The 25838-nt window shown below is 52.1% G+C and overlaps 1 protein-coding gene across 2 annotated transcripts in view; it reads left to right on the top strand.

Moving 5' to 3' along the window:
- The window catches only part of SLC6A19 (solute carrier family 6 (neutral amino acid transporter), member 19), a 51725-nt gene extending 26783 nt beyond the window's left edge, over nucleotides 1–24942 (top strand). Inside the window, exons 2-12 of one of the 2 annotated variants that reach the window (XM_006893169.1) lie at nucleotides 1979–2119; nucleotides 3374–3511; nucleotides 4919–5100; nucleotides 6589–6699; nucleotides 7144–7256; nucleotides 11150–11278; nucleotides 11389–11545; nucleotides 14728–14932; nucleotides 16429–16588; nucleotides 23347–23509; nucleotides 24739–24942. In XM_006893169.1, the coding sequence (XP_006893231.1) occupies nucleotides 1979–2119; nucleotides 3374–3511; nucleotides 4919–5100; nucleotides 6589–6699; nucleotides 7144–7256; nucleotides 11150–11278; nucleotides 11389–11545; nucleotides 14728–14932; nucleotides 16429–16588; nucleotides 23347–23509; nucleotides 24739–24942 (1703 nt within the window). Of the gene's footprint in view, nucleotides 1–1978; nucleotides 2120–3373; nucleotides 3512–4918; nucleotides 5101–6588; nucleotides 6700–7143; nucleotides 7257–11149; nucleotides 11279–11388; nucleotides 11546–14727; nucleotides 14933–16428; nucleotides 16589–23346; nucleotides 23514–24738 lie in introns of both variants that reach the window. The other variant, XM_006893168.1, reaches the window with a different exon arrangement.
- Nucleotides 24943–25838: the final 896 nt, after the last annotated feature.

Raw genomic sequence — 25838 nt, 5'->3', positions numbered from 1 at the left:
GCACTGCCACCCCAAGGGTTCTCGGTTCGAATCCACCAGTTACTCTGCAGGAGAAAGATGAGCAATCTCCTCCTGTGTGATTTCCAGCCTCTGAAAACTGGCTGGAGGGTCAGCTATGCGTCGGCTCCTACTCGATGGCACTGAGTTATGTGAATTCTATTCAGCTGAAGATGTGTTCCTGTTACAACAAATCATGCTTATAGCTGTCCTTTTTTAAAAAAAAATTTTTATATAACTGTCGTTTTTAATCATTCAGTATTTTTGTCCATTCAAAAAGATCTACGTGTTGTTGTTGTTGTTGTTGTTGTTGTTATGTGCCATCGAGTTGCTTGTGCTCTGAACCCTGCCCTGTCCTGAGCCAGTCTCACTATTTCCAGCACACCAACCGACCCCCATGGCCCCAGTCACTGTATCAATCCATCTCATCTGGGATCTTCCTCTCCTGAGCTGTCCCTCCACCCTTCCAAGCATGATGTCTTTCTCCAAGGGCTGGTCCCTCCTGGCCACGTGTGCAAGGAATGTAAGACTGAGCCTCAAAACCTTTGCCTCCAAGAAGCACCTTCGTTTCCTCCTCTCCAAGGCAGACCTGTTTGTTCTCTTGGTGGTCCATGGTATGTGCAATACTCTTCTCCAGCACAAGTCAAAGGCATCGATTCTTCTTCTGTCATATTTATTCATTGTCCAGCTCTCTGGTGCATAGTGGTGTTGTTGTTATTGTTATTTTGTTATTCTTATTGTTATGTGCCATGAGTCACTTGAAATTCATAGTGACCCTATGTACAACAGGTCTACACCCTGCTCTATCTTGATCCAACCTCATTGTCTCTGACACACCTACCCCCATTACCCCAGTCACTGCGTCGATTGTAAAAAATTGGAAAGATCATTGATATAGTTACTGTGTCAATCCATCTCATTGAGGGTCTTCCTTTCTTGCACGGACCCTACACCTTTCCAAATATGATGGACCCTCCACCTTTCCAAATATGATGCCTGGAAATTTCAAGACATTGTGAGAAAATGAGAGTGCAAAATCCTTCTGCACATTCCCAGTGGTTTCCCCCTATATTTTGCCATCATCTAAACAAAAAGAAAATAAAATCCTTTGCTGTCAATTCAAGACGCCTAGTGGTCCTACAGTTACCGGTGTAGAGCTGTGATCTGAAGGGTATTCAGTAGCTGATGTTTTAGAAGTAGATGGCTGTGACTTTCTACCCAGGCACCTCTGGGCACACTCAAACCGCCAACCTTGCCATTGGTAACTATGCATTTACAGCACTCAGGGACTCTTATTGCATGATCGTTGTTACTTTTGTTCTGTAAACTAACTGACTCACAGCAACCCTGTAAAGAGATCTGATCCCCGTCCTATCCCGAACCATCCTCGCCCTCTCTGACACACTTGAGTCCGTTGCGCAGTCACCGTGTCAGTCATCTGGCGGAGGGTCTTCCTCTGTTACACTGACCCTCCACCTTTCCAAGTCCTTCTGCAAGGCCCTACCCACTCTTAACTAGGTGTCCAAAGTAGATGAAACGAAGCTTCACCTTCCTTGCTTCCAAGGAGCACCGTCAAGGTCGTTCCAACTCTGTCAGCTGATATACAGCAAAGCAAGCGCGCCCAGCCCTGCGCCAACCTCGCTGTCCTCGCGGTACTTGAACCGTGGTCGTAGCCCATACGTCCATGCATCTCGCTGAGTCTTCCTCTTTCCCACTGCTGCTAATTTACTAGGAAAGTCTGGGGACCTAATGGGTAAGGAAGTCCGCAGCCAAGCCAAAGGCACGCGGTTCGAATCCACCAGCTGTTCTGACAGAGAAGCCTGGGGTGTCTTCGCCTTTGCTATGACCGGAGGGTCAGCTCTGAGTCGGCTCCGCGTCCTGAGCGCATAAGGACCGCTGCTTTTCTCAGCCAGTCGCATGGGTTTGTTGCCGTCCGTGGGAGAAACCCCCCTGAGTGTGCTGCTGCGTTTTCTCCCTGCAGGAGCCTTTATGATCCCGTTCCTCATCCTGCTGGTGGTCGAGGGCATCCCGCTGCTGCACATGGAGTTCGCCATCGGCCAGAGGCTGCGCAAGGGCAGCGTGGGCGTCTGGAGCTCCATCCACCCGGCCCTGAAGGGTGTCGGTGCGTGCGCAGCCAGGCGTCCCGGGAAAATCCCTGGGAGGGAGGAATCCCCACTGATGATGCTCCCTCTACACCCCTAATACCTTTGGGAAACACTTTCTAGACTATTCTGCAAGTGTAAACTGCAGTGTCCAGCCGGGATGATTTTGGTCATCAGTAACAGAGGTCACCAGGAGCTAGTCTGGTCTGCCAGGATGGGGGTGGGGGGTGGTCCCAGGACCCCTGGTGGTTCGTGGGAGTCTCCATATGGGGAAACTCAAGCATCCATCCCACAGGATGCAGTGTTGTCATGGAGGTCAGTGGGATGCTGACCTCTGAGAGGCCCTCTGGGCACAGGCCTAGCCCCACCCAAACTCACTCAGTTATAGACTGACCCAGGGGGAACCCCACACACTCCAAGAGGTGTGGCTCATGCAGACCTCCAGGTGGTGACCCTCAGGGGAGAAGGGACAGAGTCAGGACAAAATAGGACCCACCCCAGTCACAGTGTCCGTGTATGTTCTCTGCTGGGGCGTGGCCAGCAGGGCTTCATCAGCGTGGTCTCTTCTCTCAGGTCATCTCTGTCTACGCATGTCTCATTTCTGTTGAGGGTTGTCTCTCTCTGTCTGTCTGTCCGTCCCTGCCTCTGTCACTGACTGTCTCTATGTCCGTGCCCCTCATCTCCTCTTCTTTGTCTCTGTTTTTGTCTTTCTGTCTCTTTCTCTGTCTGCCTCTTTCTGTTTCTCTGTTCATCTTTGTTTATTTCTGTTTGTATATCTGCCTCTTTTTTTTCTGCCTCTCTTTGTCTCTCTGCCTTTATCTCTATTTCTGTCTCTGTCTCCATCTTTGTTTCTTTCTCTGTCTCTCTGTCTCTGTTCCCATCTCTGTCTCTCTCTGTTCCTATCTTTCTCTCTCTGACTGTCCCTCTGTCTCTGTGTGTGTCTTTCTTTTTAGCTCTGCCTCTATCTCTCTGTCTCCGTGACCAGATGACACAAGACCCTTTCGCCTCACCACACCCTGTGCTTACAAAGCCTCCCTTTCCCTGACTGAAGAGTGTGGGAAAGGGTCACCCACACGTAAGGCTGGCTTGAGTGGGTTGACTTGTCCGGGGCTATGCCCGTGCACCTGTGTGGCCAGTTTCCCTTTTCTGGCGTGAACTTCCACCATTCAGGGACAGAGACACACAGAAGGCCAGTGGGGTGGGCAGCCAGGATGGAGCAGGGAGAAGCAGGCCGGATGTGGGGGTGACGACCTCCTGACCTCTCTCCCTTCCAGGCATCGCCTCCATGTTCGTGTCCTTCATGGTGGGCTTCTACTACAACACCATCATCGCCTGGGTCATGTGGTACTTCTTCAACTCCTTCCAGGAGCCCCTGCCCTGGAGTCAGTGCCCCCTCAACAAGAACGAGACAGGTGAGCACCCTCCTCACCTGCCTCTGATCATGTACGACACACGTGACCTAACCCTGTGTGTGTGTAACCCAAGCCAAATCCACTGCGCTCAAGGAAGCTCCAACCCAAGGTGACTGGTGTGAAAACTGCCCCGCTGGGCTGTCTGTGCTGTCGTATTTATGGAAACAGATCACCAAATGACTTTTGGGAGACATTCTCGATCACGTTCAAATCGCCTATGTTCTGAGTACTCCTTGAGTTCAAACCATGCACCAGTTGCACCCTCTTTTGGCCGTCCATGGGATATTCAGTGCCCTTCTCCAACATCACAGCTTAAAGGCATCAATTCTTCTGCCATCTCTATTATTGTCTCTCTTTTTAGCTTATACTTGCACTTATTATTGCCTTTCCCTTCACCAGATTTATCTATTTATTAATTTTTACTCCCCTCTCTAACCATTCCTGGTAATCTTGTCTTAGCTATTTATGATAGCCGTCTGGCACTGTAATTGTCCTTTTGTGGCTGACTTATGTGACTCAGCACAATTTGTTCCTGATTTACGATGTGTAGTATTTTAATTTTTTTCTTCTTTAAGTTCAGATCACTGTAGATCAATTTTGGCAAAAGCCCAGGGCACATCTAAGGCCAGCAATGCTCTTTAAAGGGGAGAATGATCGGTTTCGGGGCTCAAGGTAGAAAGGTGGTCTGGGGGACGTTCCAATGTGAACAGAGAGTTGCCAGGTGCATCCTGTCTCCACAGCACATACACTTGCTTGGGCAGTGCCAGGGTGAGAGCCCTGCAGATTCCACTGATTCACACACACACACACACACACACACACACACACACACGGCCTCTCCCAAGTCCCCACCAGGCTCCCACACTGCTGAGTGTGTTGCCAGCATCTCTGCCTCCTCCGCTCGCCTGGGAGATCCTCATGGCCCGAGCCGGGGGCAAGGGGAGAAGAAGAAGGAAAGCTATTGGGAACTTGGTAATGCACTCGACACTTGGAACTGTGGTCTTCTCCCAGGTGCTGTGTGGGAGAGTATAAGCATAGCATACTTGTGCACACAGTGTTCGTGCAAGCTTGTATGTGCACATACACGTGAATGCACACACAACATGTGTGAGCCATGGATGCACGTGCAGGAACTACTGTGAGTGCGTGCATACATGTGTGTTCATGTACGCATGCGCACGCGTGTACGTGCATTCGTGGGTGTGTGGATGCATGCGTGCGCACGTGTGTGGGTGTCTGTGCACGTATGTGTGGGTACGCCCTGCTGTCACAGCCTCACGGAGGAGGCAGGCCCTGTCTCCTCCCGCTCAGCGCCTCTACCACGCTCCTTGCCTCTGTCCCCGTCCCTGATGTGCCCCCCGTTCCCTGAGCCGTACGCCTCGGCCGCCTCGGCCGCCTCTCCCCCAGGCTACGTGGACGAGTGCGCCAGGAGCTCCTCCGTGGACTACTTCTGGTACCGGGAGACGCTCAACATCTCCAAGTCCATCGACGAGTCGGGCACCATCCAGTGGTGGATCCTGCTCAGCCTGACGTGCGCCTGGAGCGTGCTCTACGTGTGCACCATCCGGGGCATAGAGACCACCGGGAAGGTAGGCGCACGCTGTGCCACAGGGTGGCCCTCCAGGGTGGGCGCGGGAGGCTCGGGTGGAAGAGAGGCCCCCTGCACCAGATGCGGGGTGTCACTGCGCTCCCAGGGGAGTGAGGGTGGGTGCCCACCACGGCCCTGGACAGCTGCTGCTGGCATGTGGCCTCGGTTGGGGAAGCGGACCGTCCCCCGCCCCCAGGACTAGGACACGGGGTCAGAAGGCGCGGGGACCTCGTGTTGGCCAGGTCAGCGCTTCACTCCAGCATTCTCAAATGTTGCGCTTAGAGCGTCCGGAACACTTTAAAGTCGTACGCAATGCTCACACTCCGTGCGGTGGAGTCCGAACCTGCCCCTCCCTGACCGCCCACCAGGGTGTCCCAGGCTGTAAAGCGATTGGGAGATTGCTCATCTTTCTCCCAATGGTGGATTCAAACCCGTAGAGAGGCTCCCCCTTGGGGTGAGCAGCGCCATTGCAGAAACGTAGCCCCCAGCCTCCTCTGCGCAGGGCTGTTGCCGCCTGAGAGACCCGGTCCTTAGCGACCCTCCAGCGGGCTTTCGAGGCAGTAGATGGCAAGGGAGGAGATTGCCCATCCTTCTTCCACGGAGCAGCTGGTGGGTTCGAACCATGCACCTTTGAGTTGGCATCTCCTTACCACAGGTCACCAGAGTTCCCCTCCCCTGCACAGAGGGGATCCACAATAGCTGTCTAATTGAAGAGTTTGCTTTTTTCTTTTCTTTAATTTATTTTTTCTACTAGTTTATTTACAAAATTCGAATACAAATTCGAACAAATTTTTTCAATTTCCCGCACACTCGCCCCCATAAAATTGTACAACCCAATGATTAATCCCCTCTTCCGCCTGCACATCCACATCCCTCTGCTTCCAGCCTCTCCCACCCCTCCTGGATCCTTTTACTCAATCTACAGTAACTGTCTTATACAATATTTATCCTTGTGGGACTGAGTTGGTTCACTCATCATAACGCTCTCCAGCCCCTCCCAAGTTAACTAATAATTTACAAAGTTATTACGCCTGTGTGCTGCATAGTATTCCACTATGTAACTGTGCCATCATTTCTCAACCCATTCGTTTGTGGTTGGACATCTAGGCTGTTTCCATGTTCTTGCGATGGTGAATAATGCTGCTATGAACATTGGTGTGCAAATAAAAGCAAGGGTGGAAACACAAAAGGTTACATTTTCTACAAGAAGCCCTGGTGGTGAGGTGCATAACAGAAAGGTCCGCGGTTCAAGTCCCCTTGCCACTCTACATAAAAATGATGGGCAGTCTCTTGCTGTGCAGACTTACAGCTTTAGAGACCCCGTGTAGTGTTGTGGGGATCTATTTGGTTCAGTAGTGGGAATCTTCCCCACGTGGGAAGTTCTGGAGAGAGGCCAGGGGGAGCCCCATGGTGGTGGCCTTCCCGTCGGGCTTGGGGGAGCTGGTGGGAAGACACCCAGAGCCTGGACGTCTGCCCCCCTCTCCTCCAGGCTGTGTACATCACGTCGACGCTGCCTTATGTGGTCCTGACCATCTTCCTCATCCGAGGCTTGACCCTGAAGGGAGCCACCAACGGCATCGTCTTCCTCTTCACGCCAAACGTCAGTCCCTTCCTCTGCTCTCGGGGCGGGAGTGGGGGAGCAGCACAGCGGGACCCAGAGACACAGGGGCCCCTCTGTGCTGACCCAGGACGCGCCTCATCTGCAGTGGACAGTCACTAAGCCCTGGACTGGGCTGGTCAGTCATATGGGGCTTGGGAGAGAAGACAAAGAATCAAGCCACTTACCAGGGACGCATCTGGCTGTGGCCTGATTTCATCCCTTGTTGTGCGGGGTGGCAGCATCCCCACAAGGAAGGGACCCCCACTTCCAGCTTTGAGGGCCATGCTCAATCATGACCCCCCAGTGGCCTTATCATCTGCTCCCTGAGGACTTTGGGCCCCCAAACTGTGCGAAGGTCACCCCGTTCTCTGTGGCCCTGAGAGTTGCAGGGCGGAGAGCGGGCAGCATGCCCAGCTCCTCACTGAGCATCCGCTTGGCCCGCAGGTCACGGAGCTGGCCAATCCGGTCACCTGGCTGGACGCAGGGGCCCAGGTGTTCTACTCCTTCTCCCTGGCCTTCGGCGGCCTCATCTCCTTCTCCAGCTACAACTCGGTGCAGTGAGTATGTGGGTAGAGCCCGGGCAGCCGTGACGGTTGGGGAGGACGCTCTGTCCTCGTGCCTCGATCTCCCTAGAACACCAAGTGTGGCCACACTATGTGGAGGGTGAAAAGAAGGAGAAGGAAGGGACTGGGGGAAATTCAGCTGAATCCGTGAGTGGCCATTGTCACTGCTGCGGCCTTTCGGTCAGCTGGTGACCAGTCACTGGACTAGAGGAGAGTGCTGGTGGGAAAGCGAGCAGGAATGCTGGGCTGAGGCTCACAGTGGCAAGAAATGGGCCCCCTTTCCCTCCAAGATCCAGGCAGGAATGAGTCCTCCCTGCACTTCCGCTCCCTGTATCTCAGCCACACCCACTGCCCCTCCCCCCGCCCCGCCCCCCATGGCCTGCAGTCCCCTTTCCCACCTGGGAGGTGAGGCTGTGAGGCTGTAGGAAGACTGGAGATGTGAGCGACTAGACTTGATGGGGTTGCAGTGAAGCTCAGAGGGTCGAGAAGGCTCCTGCTCAGTGGGAGAACTTACCAGAAACAGACCCATCAGGAGCCCACACAGTGACCTGACCAAGGAGCCCACGCAGTGACCTGGCTAAGAAAGGACAGTGGCCAGAGCAGTGGCCGTGTGAGGCCCTGGGCCTCTGAATCTCTCATGCATTGATAGGAGGAGATGAGATCAGGGCAGCTGTTATGTGATGGAGGCAGCCGGAAGTGAGGCCCTTGCGTCAGCCGCAATGTGGTCTGGCGGTCAGGAGAGGTCAAGGGTTGTATTCAGCAGGCACTGATCTGTGGGTCCCTGAGCAGCTGCATGGAGACTGGAGCCGCAAGGGGTCCGGGTAGGAGAGTACCTGTGTCCACAAGTGGCTGTTCCCAGAAGGCTGAGACTGACTGAGGTGACCGTGAGGGACCAGAGCAACAACGAGCCCAGCAGTGAGCCCAGGGTCAGAGAATGGAGGTGACCATGACCATGAGGGAGCCACAGCAGTGAGCCCAGCACTGAGCCCAGGGTCAGAGAGAGGACAGATCAGAAAGGAGGAATGTGACCGGAGCAGGACCTCAGGACAAGTCAGGAAAGTGAGGCGCAGGAAGCTGGAGGTGACCCGCCTGGGGGAGGGGCAAGGAGCCCAAGCCCCAGAGTAGTGGGGGTGACCGGCCAGCATGGGCCTCAGCTTCGTGTCTACTGACAGAGCCCAAGTTTGAGCTCATGGTGGGAGCACTGGATGTCGGGCCACATGAGCCCTGGCTTTGTGTCTCCTGATGGACCAGAGCCCCAGCTGTGAGGTGGAGATGACTGGATGACGGGCCTCTATGAGGCCCTGGCTGTAAATTTCTGTGAGGTGAGGATGACTGGATAACAGGGCTGATATGAGGCCCGGGCTGTGAGGTGACAAAAACTGGGTAATGAGGTTGATATGAGGTCCCAGCTGTGAAGTGGCTGTGAGGTGGGGGTGACTGTATAGCAGGGCTGGTATGAGGTCCCAGCTGTGAGGTGGGGGTGACTGTATAACGGCGCTGGTATGAGGTCCCAGCTGTGAGGTGGGGGTGACTGTATAACGGCGCTGGTATGAGGTCCTGGCTGTGAGGTGGGGGTGACTGGATGACAGGGCTGATATGAGGCCCTGGCTGTGAGGTGGGGGTGACTGGATAACAGGGCTGATATGAGGCCCTGGCTGTGAGGTGGGGGTGACTGGATAACAGGGCTGATATGAGGTCCTGGCTGTGAGGTGACGAGGACTGGGTAATGAGGTTGATATGAGGTCCCAGCTGTGAGGTGGGGGTGACTGTATAACGGCGCTGGTATGAGGTCCTGGCTGTGAGGTGGAGATGACTGGATAACAGGGCTGGTATGAGGTCCTGGCTGTGAGGTAAGGACGACTGTATAACCGGGCTGGTACAAGGTCCTGACTGTAAGGTGGCTGTGAGGTGGGTATGAGGCCCTGGCTGTGAGGTGGGGTGACTGGATAAAGGGGCCGATACGAGGCCCTGGGTAAAGTGAGCACAACTGGACGGTTGACAAGCATAAGTACCAGCTTTGCATCCACTGATGGGCCTGCGGTCCTGGCTGAATGCACGGGGTGTAGAGGTGACTGTACCAGCGGAGCCCCGCCTGTACCCCACGACAGTTCATGAGCAAAGCTGATTTCAGTGCTTCAGTGACTTAAGGGACTCAGTCACCTCATCTGAGCAGCATGAGGCTCAGGGTTGCTCTCTAGTGAATCCAGAGGTCTGGCCTGGTACCAGCCCTGACTGATACCTTTGTGTCAGGACCTTGACCTCCATGCCCTCTCATTAGGAGTCCCCCTGGTGGTGTAAACAATTAACCATCTCAGCTGCCGACTGAGAGATTGGAGGTTCGGGTCTATCCAGAGGCATGTTGGAATAAAGGCCTGTGATTTCTGCCACCAGAAATCCGCCACTGGAAACCTTATGGAGCACATGGGGTGGCCACGGGTCAGGGGCAAATGGTACCCGCTGGTTTTGTTCTTGCCTTTGTGTCCGTGCCCGGTCGAGCCCTCAGGCCTCATGTTCTGTCCTCACGGGGACATCCCGTCCTCTGTGACATTAGGCAGGTTGCTGAGCTGGGCAGACACAAGCAGGTAGGCCCACCCTGCTTAGGGGGTCTATGGGAGGGCTCAGGAAGCATCACCATCTAAGCCTGCATCAGAGGAGGCTGAGGGTTGACCCACAAGTTTTGATCCAGGTTTGAGGGGTGACTGCAGGCCAAAGTTCTGGGGGCCAAGGCTGCACATCTTAGTGGCAGGAGTCTGCCTCATCTTCCTCCATGGCGGGGGGGCAGGTGGATTCCAACCACTGACATTTCAGTTGGTAGTCCAGCCTGTAACATGGTGCACCACCGGGCTCTTCCGGTGGTGGTGCAGCTTTGGGAACCCTGTTGCTGTTGTTGTTGTTGTTGTTGTTGTTGTGTTTAGGTGCTGTCGAGTCAAGTACGACTCATAGGGACCCTTTGAACAAAAGATCTGAACCTAGTCCTGTCCTCACACTAGCCATTCTCACACTTCCTGACACACAAGAGCCCACTGCAGCAGTCACCCTGTCAATCTATCCACCTGGTTGAGGGCCTTCCTCTCCTTCATTGACCCTCCACCGTTCCCAGAATCATGTCCCTCTCCAAGGAATAACAACATGCCCAAAATAGGTGAGGCAAAGCCGGGAACCCTGTGGGCAGTTCTATTTGACCCTCTAGTGTCACTGTGAGCTCTGGTGGCCCTAGTGGGAAGAAGCTGCGCTGCAATCCCAAAGGCAAGAAGTTCACATCCACCAGCTGCTGCGTGAGAGAAGGATGAGCAGTTTCCTCCGGTGCAATAAGCTGCCTCTGAAAACCCACTAGAGGGTCAGCTATGGGTCGGTTCTAACTCGAAGGCAAACAGCAGGGTTGAGCGAGCCAAGATTGACCCTGCGGCAGTAGGTTGGGGGTTTGCGGGTGTCTCTAGGGTGAACTGAGAAGTAGTGAGGTGGTAGATATGCTCTGATGAACAACATCAGGGAGGCCCAAAGTGGAACCTGTCTGCTGGGAGTCTGGGGTCAACTGTCCACCTGCAGAGCCCAAGAGGAACCCCCTTAACTGGGCGAGGCTAGGAGTCTCCACGTCCACAGCTTCCAGAGCCTCTGATGTCAGGAAGCCAGAAGGGAACAAGCGAAGGGTCACCAGCTGTGACAGTGACACCAAGGCTCAGGGACATGCCCCTGGCACCCTCAGAGTGCCCAGTGCCCTGTCAGTGTTACAGAAGGGACAGGCCCGTCCTCCCCACTCGCAGTTACAGTGACAGGCCAGCCCTGCCCCTGGACCCAGGTGGTGATGCAGGGCCACTGTCAGGCCCGCTTCTAGCCCTCCCTGTTAGGTCAGCGTGGTGGGGCCACAGTGACACAGTTCTCACCCACAGCAACAACTGTGAGAAGGACTCCGTGATCGTGTCCATCATCAACGGCTTCACGTCCGTTTACGCGGCCACCGTGGTCTACTCCATCATCGGCTTCCGGGCCACGGAGCGCTACGATGAGTGCTTTGACAGGTGAGCCACCCCCCGCGGGGCCGGGGCCTGCAGTCCTTCCTCCAGGCGAGGACCGGGGCAGCCCAGGGCCGCCCATGCAGCTCCAACTGAGGCCCTGATTTCACCCCCAGAAACATCCTCACCCTCATGAACGGGTTTGACCTGCCCGAGGGCAACGTGACCCAGGACAACTTTGCCGAGATGCAGCAGTGGTGCAACCTCACCAACCCCGTGGCCTACGCACAGCTCACCTTCCAGACCTGCGACATGAACTCCCTCCTCTCAGAGGTACGTTCATGAGGCTCCGGCCACAGCTGAGGCACAGACTCGCCAGAAGCTTCTAGAATCTCACTTATAGGGACTATGCATCAGAGAGTTGGACAGTGACTAGGGATGATAGAAAGAGAATTGATGCCTTTGGGCTGTGGTGCTGGAGAAGAGTGTTGAATATACCATGGACTGTGAAGAGAACAAACAGGTTTGTCCTGGAGAGGGTGAAGCCAGAATGTTCCCTGGAGTTAAGGATTCTGAAGCTTCGTCTGACATACTTTGGGCATGTTGCAAGGAGGGACTGGTCCTTGGAGAGGAACATCATGTTTGGCAGAGTGGATGGGTGGCGCAGGAGAGAAAGACCCTCAGTGAGATGGATTGATTCTGTGATTGGGGTGGTGGGAATGAATGTGTTTGAGACAGCGAGGTTGGCACAGGATAGAACGGCATTTAGAGCTCTTGTACATAGGGTTGCTATGAGTCGCAAACGACTTGATAGCACATAACAACAACAACAACAGGGGCCAACATTCCTGGATGGGGCATCTCGGCCCCCCCGATGCTGTCCCATCAGAAAGACCACACGTTGGTGGCTTTAGAGGGGCTGCTGACCTTGCCGTGACCACACTGTGACAGTGGGGTTCACGTAACTGACGTAGTTCCGGAATACTGACCAGCCCTTGGGCTGCCGGAGGAACAAGTCTGTCTTGGAGGAAGTTCCACCAGGGTGTCCTTAGAGGCGAGATTGTTGAGACTTGGTCTGACGTCATTGGGGCGTGTTGTCAGAAGAGGCCAGTCCTTAGATAAAGACCTCATGCCGGGCAAGGTCGAGAGGCAGAGGAGGAGGAAAGCCCTCAATGAGACGGACTGACACAGTGATTGCACACCAGGCTCGAGAGCATCAGGGATGATGGGAACGGCACCGGACAGGACAGGGCTCAGATCTATTGCTCATAGCATCGCTGTGCATCGTCTCTGAGTCCGCAGCCCCTAACGACAGCAAGAGTCTGAGCACGAAGACCTTCATGAGATGAAAAGGCTTAAACAGCCAGAGCAGTGGCTTGGAGAATGGTACGAGGCCAGGTGATGTCTCATCCTGTTCTGCGTCGAGTAAAAGTGAATCCATGACACCCAGCACCAAGAGTGGGAGCTGCCTTATGGCAACAAGAAACAGGGCAAGCGGCCTTGACACACAGCCCCATATTCTCCCCCGTTCCAGGTGCTAGGATCTCAGATTAATCAGGTTGCAGGTTCTACAGCACCGTCTCCTTGGCTGCCCCTGGGAAAACCCTGCCTTGCCTGCCTGCCTGGTCAGCCGTCTCTGGAGCTCCTGGGATTGCAGACCAGGCTCACGGTCTGGCTGTGCTAGAGACCATTGTTGCAGCCACAGAATCAGCCCATCGCACCCCAGGGGTCCTGCTCCTTTTCATTGAGCCTCTGTATTTCCCAGCATGCTCTCTTCCTCCGGGGACTGCTCTTTGTGGGAGCATGTATTGTTTGTCAGACGTAGCTCCACCTTTTAGAATCCACTCGGCAATGGCTGTCATTGCTGCTGAGCTGGCTGTGATTCTTGGTCGTCCCAGACACGGAGCCACAAAGCATCACCCGGTCCTGTGCCGTCTCCACGCCCAGTCATTCTGCTCCAGTCCATCCTTGTACCCATTGTGTTTTTTTTTCTAGAGCCTCCCAGGGCTCGGCTCCCAGCACTGTGGCATCCAGCGCTCTGTCGTAACCCGTGGGGTTTTCATTAGCTCATTTTTCAGAAGTAGATCACCGGGTGTTTCTTGCTAGTCTCTGTCTTTATCTGGATCCCACTCATTGTGGATGACCTGGCTGGCACTTGACATACTGATGGTGCAGGTTCCAGCCTCACAGAAACACACAAATCCCCACAGTGCGACATGTGTGCTGTCAGATGGAGTTAAGCAATGAATTTCCGAATGCTCGAGTTCATTAAGTTGGCATCAACGTAACAAATATGGTGGTTTATTATGATAAGAATGCATGGAAGGAGGGCTGGTGGTAACATGTGCTGTTAATCAAAAGGTTCATGGTTCAAATCCACCGGGTCCTCTATGAGAGAAAGATAGGCAGTAAATATTTATCCCAGAAAATTTTTACCACCTCAGAAAGTGACAGGGGAGCACTGTGAGTGGGGTCCAACCCAAGGCAGTGGGTAGAATTCACAGAGAAAGAGGAAGGAGCAGCAGATAAAAACTAGCAGGGCATTTCAAGGTAGCTGGAGAAAAGTACTGACTATCCCACGGGCTGCCAAAAGAACGAACAGATGTGTGTTGGAGAAAGTGCATCCAGAGCGCTCCTTGGAGGCAAGGATGGTGAAGCTTCATCTCACAGACTCTGGGCATATTGCTACATGAGGCTATTCCTTGAAGAAGGACATCATGCTTGGAAAGGTGGAGGGTCAGAGAAAGAGAGGAAGACCTTCAATGAGTTGGATTGATACAGTGACTGCAGCCATGGGCTCAAGTGGCTCAGAGTTGGTGAGGACGGCACAGGACAGGACAGGGCTCAGGGCTGTTGTTCATCGGGTCACTATGAGTCATACTTGACTCAGTGGCACCTGACGACAACGATGAGGTGAGCTCCAGATCAAACCCACCAGGTGCTCTGTGAGAGAAAGGTGGACAGTCTCCTCCCGTGCAATTTATGCCTCTGAAAACCCACTGGAGAACCAGCTACGAGTCCTTTCCACCTCAGTGGTACTCAACAACAGTGGAGTAAGGGAGGCTCAGGTAGCGAATGAGGCTGCGGGATGTCTCTGGAGGTCCCTAGGGAAGTGTGCTGTTATCTTGGTTGGTTTGAATCCACCAGAAGCACCTAAGAAGAAGGATGGGCAACCCCATCCCCTGTGATGCCCAGCCTCGCAGGCCTGCTGGAGGGGCAGCTACGAGTTGGTTCCAACTCAATGACATTGGGGGACTTGGGGGGGTTTCTATGGGGCTGGGGAAATGAGCACTGGCAGCATAGTGGTTAAGTGTGTTGACTGGTAACTGAGGAGTCAGAGGTTCAAATCTATGAACCATTCAGGAGAAGGAAAGCGGAAGAAGCCTTCCTCCATAAAGATGGAGGTCTCAGGAGCGGAGCGGGCAGGTGTTCCGGCTTTTCGGTAGCGGCCGGTGGGGACTGACTTGGAGGCCTGGGTGCGGCTTGGCTGTGAGGGTGACGCTGTGTGTCCACAGGGCGTGGAGGGCACAGGGCTGGCCTTCATCGTCTTCACCGAGGCCATCACCAAGATGCCCGTGTCCCCGCTGTGGTCGGTTCTCTTCTTCATCATGCTCTTCTGCCTCGGCCTGTCGTCCATGTTCGGGAACATGGAGGGTGTGGTGGTGCCTCTGCAGGACCTCAAGATCCTCCCGGCCAAGTGGCCCAAGGAGGTGGTCACAGGTGCGTGGGGGGCTCCTGTCAGAATGTGTGGGGACCGAGCTGGGGTCATCAGCCAGAGCAGACATCCCCGGGGGCGGAAGGAGCAGGAAGAGAGAACAAGGTCAGCCTGGACATGCAGAGAGTGGTCAGAGAGGACTTGATCTCGATGGACGGTCACTGGAGGAACCCACAGAGGGTGGGCCCCGGGAAACAAAGCCACGTTGTGCACGGGGTTCCACGGACAGCAAGGGGCTGCGTGCTGGGTCCTGGCGTGCCACCCACCACCCTGCCCGCTCCCCGACAAGGAATCCTGTGGGCAGGGCTGGAAGCTGTGGGTCTCAGTGTGGAGGCTCTGTGCAGCCTGTGACAGCACTGGGGGTCTGAGGCCAGAGCTAAGCCACCATCACTGATCTACTCAGATGGACACTAGAAAGCCACAGCAGGAGAGCCCAGGTCACCAGATGCCACCATAGGGTACAAGCAAGGGCCAGTGAGGGATGACAGTCAGCAGAGCAGAGAGTGGCAGACACTGGGTGGCAGGCGGCAGTAGGTTCAGAGTTAGTTCAGAGAGGCTATTTCACAGACAAGGACATGGTCATGGTCAAGGAGGCAGCAGGACTTTGCACAGCCCGTGTGGACCTGGCCGGGGCAGGGTGGGGCAGGATGTGGACAGTGAAGATGCAGGAGAGCTCAGTGGTCAGGGTGGCGGCAGCCAGGATGGCAGGGAGAGGAGGGAGGGGTTAGAGAGGGTAGGGGATGTCGGCTAGACACGTGATGAGTGGACAGGGCAGTCGGGAGACTGCTATAGCTGGGTACTATGTATCTGTAGCTGCTATATTTGGGGGAGAAGGGAGAAGAGAATGGGAGAAGGGACCCTCAATCACTGTGAACATGCCCCTTGTGTCTCCCAAGCTGCATATTAGCCCCCCAGGAGCTCTCTCTCTGAGGAACACAGCGTGCATATACCTTGGAGATGCTGCCAGTTGCATAGATAATTGCACCGCCAGACTGGGCTTGAATTCCCCACAGCCCACATGCGGTCAGGTTCACAGAGGCACCCAGCACAGCCTCCTTGGAGCACAGATTTCCATTGCAGCTGACCGCTCTGTTTTTTGTTGGGTTTTTTTAAATTTTATTTTATTAATTTTCATGAACTTTTACAGATATTTTGGATTTCCATTCATTCATTGTTGCACTTTTTTCTCTAACCCCCACCCCCGTTCGTTCCTCTCTTTGAAAAGCAAAAGATAAACTTCTTCTCTGTTTTTACAGAGAGAAAACAAACAATCCTCATTCTTCTGAAACACCCTTTGTTCTCGTGACCACTGTTCCATAAGAAGGAATTTTAAAGTCCAAAGTCTGATGTGAAACTGGTCACTGTAGACACGGGGCGCATTTATAGCTGTGAATTCCCCCAGGACTCCCAATGGGACGAGTCCCAGGCAGGCATCGCCCCCGACCTGCACTCGGGCCAGCACCTCTGCCTGCCCGGGTGACCCCGCCCTGTCTGCCCACAGGCCTCATCTGTCTGGGGACCTACCTCCTGGCCTTCATCTTCACCCTGAACTCGGGCCAGTACTGGCTCTCCCTGCTGGACAGCTATGCCGGCTCCATCCCCCTGCTCATCATCGCCTTCTGTGAGATGTTCGCGGTCGTCTACGTGTATGGCGTGGACAGGTAGGCGGGAGGCGACCCCTGTCCTGGTGAAGAGCCATGGGATGTTTGGGGCCTCAGTCACACTGGAGGCCTTGGTGGCTCTGCCCTACACCACTGCCGTCACATCGATGTGGCAATAGTCACGTGGCTCTGTGGTCTAGTGGTAAGGAATTGTGGTGCCAATGCAAAGGTACAAAGTCTGAATCCACCAGCTGCTCTGCGGGAGAAAGATGGGCATTCTCTTCTGGTGCAGTTTACTGCCTCTGCAAACACACTCGAGCATCACCTATGGGTAGGTTCCGACTTGATGGTACACAACAACAACAACAACAACTACAGTACATACAAAATTATGTTTACACTCTGCCATATGCTGTTGTAGGGAGCTCTGGTGGCTTGTTGTTGTTGCTGTTGTGTACCGTCGAGTCAGAACAGACGCATTGCTGACCCTCCAGCAGGTTTGCAGAGGAAGTTAATTGTGCGGGAGGAGATTGTCCATCCTTCTCCCATGGAGCAGCAGGTGGATTCGAACCGCGTGCCTTTGGGATCGCAGCTCAGCTTCTTTCCACTAAGGAATTGCACTGCCCACTCAAGGGGACACGATTCTAATCCACCAGCCGCTCCACAGGAGAAAGATGGGCAATCTCTTCCCATGCGACTTACTGCCTCTGCGAACCAGCGGGAAGTTCAGCTGTGACTCAGTTCCAGCTCAACCGTACACAGCAGCATAGTCTGTGTGGTATGGCGTTGCACTGATAACTCAAAGGTAGCCGGTTTGAATCCACCAGTTGCCCCATAGGAGGCAGGTGAGCGATCTCGTGGGTGGTTTTCTTACTGCCTCTGAAAACCTGCCGCAGACTCAGCTGTGAGTCAGTTCTGACTCGATGGTACATAACGACGCCATAGTCTGTTAGGAGCCCTGACGGAATCGCTTTATATGTATTGGGCTGCTGACTGAAAATTCAGTGTTTCAAACCCACCCACAGCTCTACAACAGAAAGGCAGACGGTCTTCTCCCACAGAGACTTCCAGCCTCGGGAGCCCAGAGGAGGGTCACCATGAGTCAGAACCGTCTCAGCAGTGATGGGTTTCCTCGGGGAAGTATCCTCCTCATCACTGGCCCAACATGATAGATAGAGAAGGGAGAGAAATTGTCAATTACATCATCTTGCTTGGACCCACAGTCAACAGCCAGGAAATCAGGAGACGTATTCCATTGGAAAGTCTGCTGTCAGGGACCTCTCCAGAATGCTGATGAGCAAAGATGTCACTTTGAAGACCAAAGTGCACTGGATCCAAGCCGTGATCTTTACAGTTACCTGCTGTGCATCTAAAAGTTGAACAGTGGAAAAGAATGATGGAAGACAAATTGACACTTTTGAGTTGTGATATTGGAGAAGAATGCTGACTATTCCATTGGGCTGCAAAAAAGACTAATAAGTATGTCTGGGAAAGGTGCAACCAGGGTGCTTTTACAGAGGCAAGGATAGTGAACCTTCTCACATACTTCAGGTGTGTTGGGAGAAGGGGCCAGTCCTTGGAAAAGGACAGCAGGTTTGGACAGATGGAAGGTCAGTGAAGGAGGGGAAGACCCTCAATGAAATGAATTGACACAGTGACTGTGATGGTGGATGCGAGTTTGTTGGAGATGGTCAGGATGGGACAAGACAAGACAGGGTTCAAATGCATTGTTCAGAGGGTCTCTGTGAGTCATACTCAATGGCACTTAATAGCCACAACATGTAAAGTGCGCAGTAAAACCAAAACCCAGCCCCACTGCCGTCATGTAATCCTGCTCAAAGCAGCACGTCATCAGGCGTCTGAGCCTGTACGTCTTTGTAGAAGAACACTGCCTACCTTTTGCCCAAGGAGAAGTTGGTGGATTGGAACCACTAACTTTTCAGTTTGAAGCACAATGTGTACCTTAGTAAGCCACCAGGGAATTATGGGAAAGTTTAAAATATTGTGGAAATTACCAAAATGTAACACAAAGACACAAAAGAAGCACATGATTTTGGACAAATAATGTTACCCATAGACTTATCTTGTGCACTTACTGAAGCAGATCAAAGACTGTAGCCTTCGATATAGACTATACTTCAACATCAAGAAAACAGACTCCTCATTGCTCCGCCAATATCAACATCATGATGTTGTTGTTGTTGTGTGCCGTTGAGTCCCTTGCGACTCATAGCGACCCTATGTATAACAGCCCTAAACGCTGCTCTGTCCTGTGCCAATCACACTGTCTCCGATACACCCATCCCGATTACCCCAGTCACTGAATCAATCCACCTCATATAGGGCCTTCCTCTCCTGCGCTGTCCCTCCACCCTCCCAAGCATGATGTCCTTCTCCAAGGACCGGTCCCTCCTTACAACATGTCCAAAGTATGTCAGACGAAGCCTCAGAATCCTTGCTTCCAAGGAGGCTCAATCAGAAACTAGTACACCAGTTTTCATAGCAGCATTATTCACCATCGCAAGAACATAGAAACAGCCCAGATGTACAACCACAATAGATTGGATTGAGAAGTTGTGATACATTTATGCAATGGAGTACTATGCAGCCCGAAGGAGCAATCATTTTGTGAATTACTAGCTAACTTGGGAGGGACTGGAGAGCATTATGCTGAGTGAACTAACTCAGTCCCACAAGGACAAATACTGTATAAAACCATTATTCTACAATGAGTATGAGGATCCAAGGGGGGGTGGAAATAAAGGGAGGAGGATGGATGGGGTTGCACAATTTGATGTGTGGGTGGGATGAATGAAGTAGGAAGGGTCTTTTGTGAAAAACAATATATTCAAACTTTGTAAATGAATCAGAGTAATATGAAAAAAATTTAAATTCTTTTTTAAAAAAAGACTTGAACGTGCTGAGTCATCCTACAGATCTGAAAGAGTGTTGGCTATCAAAAGATGCAAACGCTTAGAACTTGGAGGAGATAAGAAGAGAAAAGTTCAAGTGATCCAGTTCTAAGCATCATCTTGTTGTATTATCAAGACCATAGACTCTTAATATTTTCATGTTAAAAGAAATGTGTTGACACAGTGACTGCAACATTGGACTTGAACTTAGTGGAGCTCTTGGATCATCCTGCTGATTATGACGCAGGTTTGGGCAGGATACTGGAGTACTGCTATATGTGAGGTGGCTCTGTGTCAAAGTCAACTGGATGGCACCTACCAATGCAAGGTGTCACAAACCTTCAATTCGTGACAATCACAGTATCTGGGAAGTACAGGAAAGCAGAGCGCACTAAGACAAGACTGACCGCTATAGAGCAGAGGAATTTTGGAGAACCTCAGCAGGAGTTAAGCCAACTGCAAACTTTCCTCCATCAGAACAGTTAAGTGGGTTGGTAAGATAGAGACGGGAAGCCTGAATGTGTGGTATCTGGCATCTGACTGCAGTACCATCTCCAATCCTGACCAGTGCGCTGCTTCTCCATGAGCAATATGAGCTGTCCTCTCAGCTCCCAGGACCACTCTAGCCGTGGCTGGACACAGATGAGTGACAACAGTGACATGAGGAGATTGTTCAATAGTATGGGAAGTAGGAAGCTGTACATGCATGGTGCGAACAATTAATGTGCTTGGCTACTAACTGAAAGGTTGGCGTTTCAAGTCCACCCAGAAATCTTTGGGGTTCTACTTCCAAAATTTCAGCCATTGGGATGTGGCCTTCAGTTCTGCTTGGACACACGTGGGGGCGCCATGCATGGGAATGGCTTCAGAGGTTGCCTACCTCCTCCCCCTTTCCGAGATCTCAGATAGAGTTCCCACTGTAGGAACTTTGGTCAAAGGGATGGTTCTCTTTAAATTTTAACAGATACTGTCAGATGATTTTCTAAAGTCTCAGAGATTCCAGCTCCTACGAAGAGCAAAAGCCAGCTGCCATTGAAGTGACACCCACTCACAGTGTCCGTGAACAGTGATCCATAGGGTTTTCAAAGGCAGGTTTTCCAAAGGATGTCTCCAGGTTGTCTTCCCATGAACCAAACTTTTATATGAATGTGTCAGAAATAATGAGGATGTGCAGACAAGACAGGGTTCAGATCTGTTGTTCGTAGGGTTGCTGTGAGTCATATTCAACCCAATGGCACCCAACCACAACAATGACAGTGAACTTCTAAGGATACACATATAAAAACTTAACCCATTGTCATGGAGTCAAGCCCAGCCCACAGCAACGCTGTAGGATAGAGTACAACTGCCTCTTGGGATTTACAAGGCTACAGACCTTTACAAAACCACACTCCCTTGTCTTTCCCTGCAGAGCAGCTGTGGGCACGTTCACTAACACTTTAGCAACCACAGAGTCAACAGAGTACCCTAAGGGCACGTATAGAAGGTATCTCATCAATATGTGGGTGACCAGAAACCCTTGGCCAACTTAAATGGTCAGAGCAAAGGAAGACTGAGTCACACAGGCAGTCTGTACTTTGTTGTAATGTGAGGTATATTGAAAAGGAAGTGTGTAAGTTTGTCAAGAGACATGAGTGTATGGTGTGAGAAGAGGGGTGTGTGCAATTCTACAGATGAGGTGCACATATCTGATTGAAGCCAGACATGAGCCTGAGAGTTATGTTATCTCAATGGAACAATAAGAGATGGGAATGGGGCACATCTGTCACCACACCAACGCCCACAGAACCCCTTTGGGCCAGTCCCTTGTTTGAATCTGGAGCTGTGCCTGCTGACGGCTCTTCAAGAGTGTGTGTGATATTTGACTGAAAGTTTACAAGTCAAACAGGGTTCCCATTCAACTGTCCATACACATTTTGGTTTGGGGTATTAATGACAATGCCCACCATATCACTGTGTTGCTGCCAATTCCCCACTGTGACTTTCATTTCCATTAACCTATCTCTCCTACCTCCCTCTTATCACTTTCTAAACTTTATCCCAAGGCACATGTGGCACATTTGATCTTAGCTGGTTGGGTTTTCTAAGAAGGTGCCTCCCTGGTGCTATCGATCGCCTGATAAGCCCGTCTTATTTGCATCAAAGTTGAGCTATGGTGGTGAATTGTGTTTCAGACTCAAAAAGTGACAAAAAGCCACATTCTCCGAGGTTCTTCCAGTCTCTCAGACCAATAAACTTGGGACATTTATATGTTTTGGAATTTTGTTCCACACTTGTACCCATTCTATCCAAGACCATCCACTATGATTCCTTTTACAGCAGTCAGCAGTGGTACTGAGACCATCTAGTTTTTCTGGTCTGAGGGTCATGGAGGTTGACTGCATGGCCCATTAATCTGACCTCTCACTCTTATGTGGTTGATTATTCTAAGGAGTGAGTCCTCCCCCCGGTCTTCCTGTTTCCCTTATAGGCTGGTCTGCTACATGGATGAGCGTTGAGTCACAAAGTGAGTTCAGTTCTAGGCCTTTGTCTTTGTGGCTCTGCTAGGGCCTGGGTCAGCTTGTGATGACGTTCTAGCTGTTGAGTTCATCATTTAACAACAGGGGGCCCATTTGTGTAGAAGAGGCTCGATGTATGAAGGCTATAAGTATGAGGATAGAAAGCACCCAGCCAAGGGCTCTTAGGTCCCTTTAGGAAAGAGAAAACTCAACCTCATTGCCCTTGTGCAGATACTCCAATGGGTTTCCAAGTCTGTAAACCTCGTGAAAGACATTTCCATCCTTCTCCCTCAGACAGGCTGGTGGATCCAAACCACCAGAGAGGCATGGTCTTTGGGTCAGTAGAACAACTCTCTATAGACTCAACCACCTACCAGAGCGCCTTTTTGAAAGAGAGCATAAACCGGAAACCATCCTGCATCAAGTCAGTTCCTGTTCAAAGTGATCCTGCAGAACAGAGACAAACTGTCCCATGTGGCTCCCAAGACTGCAGATTTTTACAGATAAAGGCTGTCTCTTCTTCCTCCCAAATTCAAATCACTGACTTTTCAGACAGCAGCCAAGCTCTTATCTCAGTTTCTGCAGAATTCCTTATCCCCAAGTTGAGTTAGGAAGTTTTTTGGTGACCTAGTGGTAAGGAATTGAGATATCACCTCAGAGATGTGCAGTTTGAAACCACCAGCTTCTCCATGGGAAAAGATTTGGAAGTCTCCTGTGCAGCTTATTGCCTCTGAAAACCCTCTGGAGGGTCCAATTCAACAATGCATAACCACAACTAGTTAAGTTTGAAGCATTGGGTTGTCTTTGGGAAGCATTGAATTTTGCATAAAGAGTTTCTGGATGATGCAGTTGGTCAAGTGGGTTTTGTATAAAGAGTTTCTGGATGACGCAGTTGGTCAAGTGTTCACTATTTGCTGAAAGGTTGGAAGTTCAAGTCCACCAGCTGCACCTCAGAAGAAAGCCCTAAAGACCTTCTTCTGAGTGCCCTGTAGCATGCAGTCCACAGTGACACATGTGGGGTCCCCTGAATCAGAGCTGACTCAGTGACAACTACTTGTTTGTGTTTAGCACAACATAATAAGGCAAGTCTTTGGTGGGGACAGTGAGTTCTCCAACGCTGTGTTCAAGGATCTGAGCTTTGGTCAGTACTCTTTTGGGACAGCAAGGTTTCTACAGATGTCCAGGAAATGGGGCTTTAGCTGTAGAGACAGCAGAGACTCCTCAGTCCAGCGGCATCTTTACCAGCAAGGACAGTTAGGATTTTGACCTGGGGAGACAATGTGGTACTCCAGGACCACATCATGGTGTCCAGCAACTGGAGAGAGTGGACTGCGCTTTGCCTTGGTGAGAGGAGTGGCCTGACTTTGTCCATCAGGTGACAACTCCCTTCCCTGGCCTTGCCTTCCAGGTTTAATAAGGATATTGAATTCATGATTGGTCACAAGCCCAACATCTTCTGGCAAGCCATGTGGAGAGTAATCAGTCCGCTGCTCATGTTGGTCATCTTCTTGTTCTTCTTCGTGATCAAGGTCAATGAGGAGCTGACGTACAGCGTCTGGGACCCAGACTATGTGAGTTCAGCATGGGCCCACTGGGGAAACAGGGGCAAGGACCATGGAGGAGGAAAGAAGACAGAAAAAGCAGGGATAAAGAGCAGAGAGTGAGAGTAGGGCTGGCAAAGGTGGCCAGAGGAGCATGAGAGGAGGAAAGAGGGCTGGGGAAGGAGGAGCATGGGAAGAGGGAGGAGGGCTGAGAAAGAGGGAGGAGGACCACGGGAGGAGAGAAGAAGGCAGGGGGAGGAGGGAGAGGGAGCACGGGGAGAAGGCTAGAGAAGGAGTGTGGAGGACCATGGAGAGCGGGAGGAGGGCTGAGGAAGCAGGGAGGGGGAATGTGGGAGGAACAAAGAGGGCAGGAGAAGGCGGGAGAAAGAATAAGGAGGGAGGAAAACTGAGAAAACACAGAGAAAGAGCATATGGGAAATGGGAGGAGAGCAGAGGAAAAGAGGGACAGATGAGAGCTGAGAAATGAGAGAAGAGGGCTGAGAAAGGAGGAAAGAGGAACATGAGAGGAGGAAGAGGACCATAGGAGTGGAGAAGAGGGTCATGGGAGGAGGGAAGAGGATACATTGAGAGGAGAAAAGCGGATCATAGGAGAAGGAGAAGGGAAGCAGATTGTGGGAGGGGGGAAGAGGATCGTGGGAACAGAGAAGAGGATTGTGGGAGGAGGGAAGAAGGCTGTAAAAAGTGAGAGGAGGAGGGTGAGGAGGACCATAGGAGGAGAGAGAAAAGAATGGACAATGTGGAAGGAAGAAGGCTAGAAAGAGGAGTTGGGATGGAGGGAGGAAGAGCCTGTGAGGAGGAGCATGGGAGGACGGAGGAGAGCTGTGGACCGTGGATGGAAGGGTGAGAGAGGAGGAAGGAGAAGGGGAGAGGTCTGAGGAAAGTGTGAGGAGAAGCAGGGAGGAGGGAGAAAGAGCATGGGAGGAGAGCTGAGAGAAGAGGAGGGGGGAAATGTGGGAAGAAGAACTTGGGGGAGCTGGGAAAGTTGGGGAACAATGTAGGAGGAAGGAGATGGGCTGAGGATAGAGGGGGACAGTGGTAAGAGGAGTGTGGGGGGAGGACTGAGGAGATGGGGGAGCAGTGGGAAGAGGAGCTTGGGGGAGGGAAAAGCACGGGAGGAGGACTGAAGCAGGCAGGTGGGGAAGGTGGCAGCCTTGAGGTGGAAGCAGACTGAGAAGAGGGAAGAGGACCACTCCTCAATTCCTATGTGCCGCTCACCCCAGCTGTGTCTTCCTTCACAGTCAGAATTCCCCAAGTCACAGAAGACCACGTACCCCGGCTGGGTGTACGCTGTGGTGGTCATTGTGGCCGGGGTACCCTGCCTCACCATCCCCGGCTTCGCCATCTACAAGCTCATCCGGAATCGCTTCCAGAGGCGTGGAGACCAGCAAGGGCTCGTCAGCACTCCGTCCTTGCCCTCGATCAACGGAGACATCAAGTACTGAGCAGAGAGTGCCGTCTATGGCCAGACACATGGCCCGTCTGGTTTCAGAGAGCAGAGGCCAGCAGGACCTGCACCCAGCAGCCAGGCTGTGTGTGTGTGAGTGTGCATACGTATGCACACGCATATTATCTATGTACACACATGCATGGTAAATGTGTGCATGATGTGCCCATGTCTGTGTGTGTGGAAATGTGTGTTTACGTGTGCCTGTGTGGTGTGTGTGTGGGTGTGTACCATGTACGTGTGTTAAATGCTTGTGCATATGTGTGTATTTATGTGTGATTGCTACACATGGACTGTGTGTGCGTGTGACCATGTGTGCATGTGATTTGTCATTTGTGATGTGTGTCATGTATGTGAATGTATCATAATTGTACGCTGTGTGTGTAATACATGGGGAGGGCATTTGTAAGTGTGTGCTGTGTGCACGGTATGATGTGCACACATGTGGACATAGTTGTGTGTGTTTGCACACATGTACATTAGATGTGTCAAATGTGTTATATGTTTACTTTGCAAGTGTGTGATTTGTGATGCATGTATGCATCCATGTGTGGGATGTGCATGTGTGTCGTGTGTGCATACATGTGGATACATGTGTGTAACCCTGTTGTGTCTATGTGCATGTGGGGGGTGTCTGCATCCTGTGCCTGTGTGCTATGTGTGTGAGCTTACCAGCACTCACATTTGTTAGATGTGTGTAGATACTGCATGTGCATGTGCATGTGTGTGTGTGTGTGTACCTCTTGCATGTGTGTGGTATGTGCATATACACTGAACATGTGTGTTCTGCATGAGTACGTTCCTGTGCACGTGTGTGATGTCTGTCTACACGCTGTGTGTGTGTGTGTTGCCCTGTGACACACCCCCAATCTTGCCCTCATCAACATCAAGATG

The sequence above is a fragment of the Elephantulus edwardii genome, unplaced genomic scaffold (genome assembly GCF_000299155.1).
Source record: "Elephantulus edwardii isolate Elephantulus edwardi_28Jun2011 unplaced genomic scaffold, EleEdw1.0 scaffold00125, whole genome shotgun sequence".
Lineage (NCBI taxonomy): Eukaryota > Metazoa > Chordata > Mammalia > Macroscelidea > Macroscelididae > Elephantulus > Elephantulus edwardii.
The sequence above is the reverse complement of the archived record's forward strand: the minus strand, read 5'-3'. Positions and strand labels throughout refer to the sequence as shown.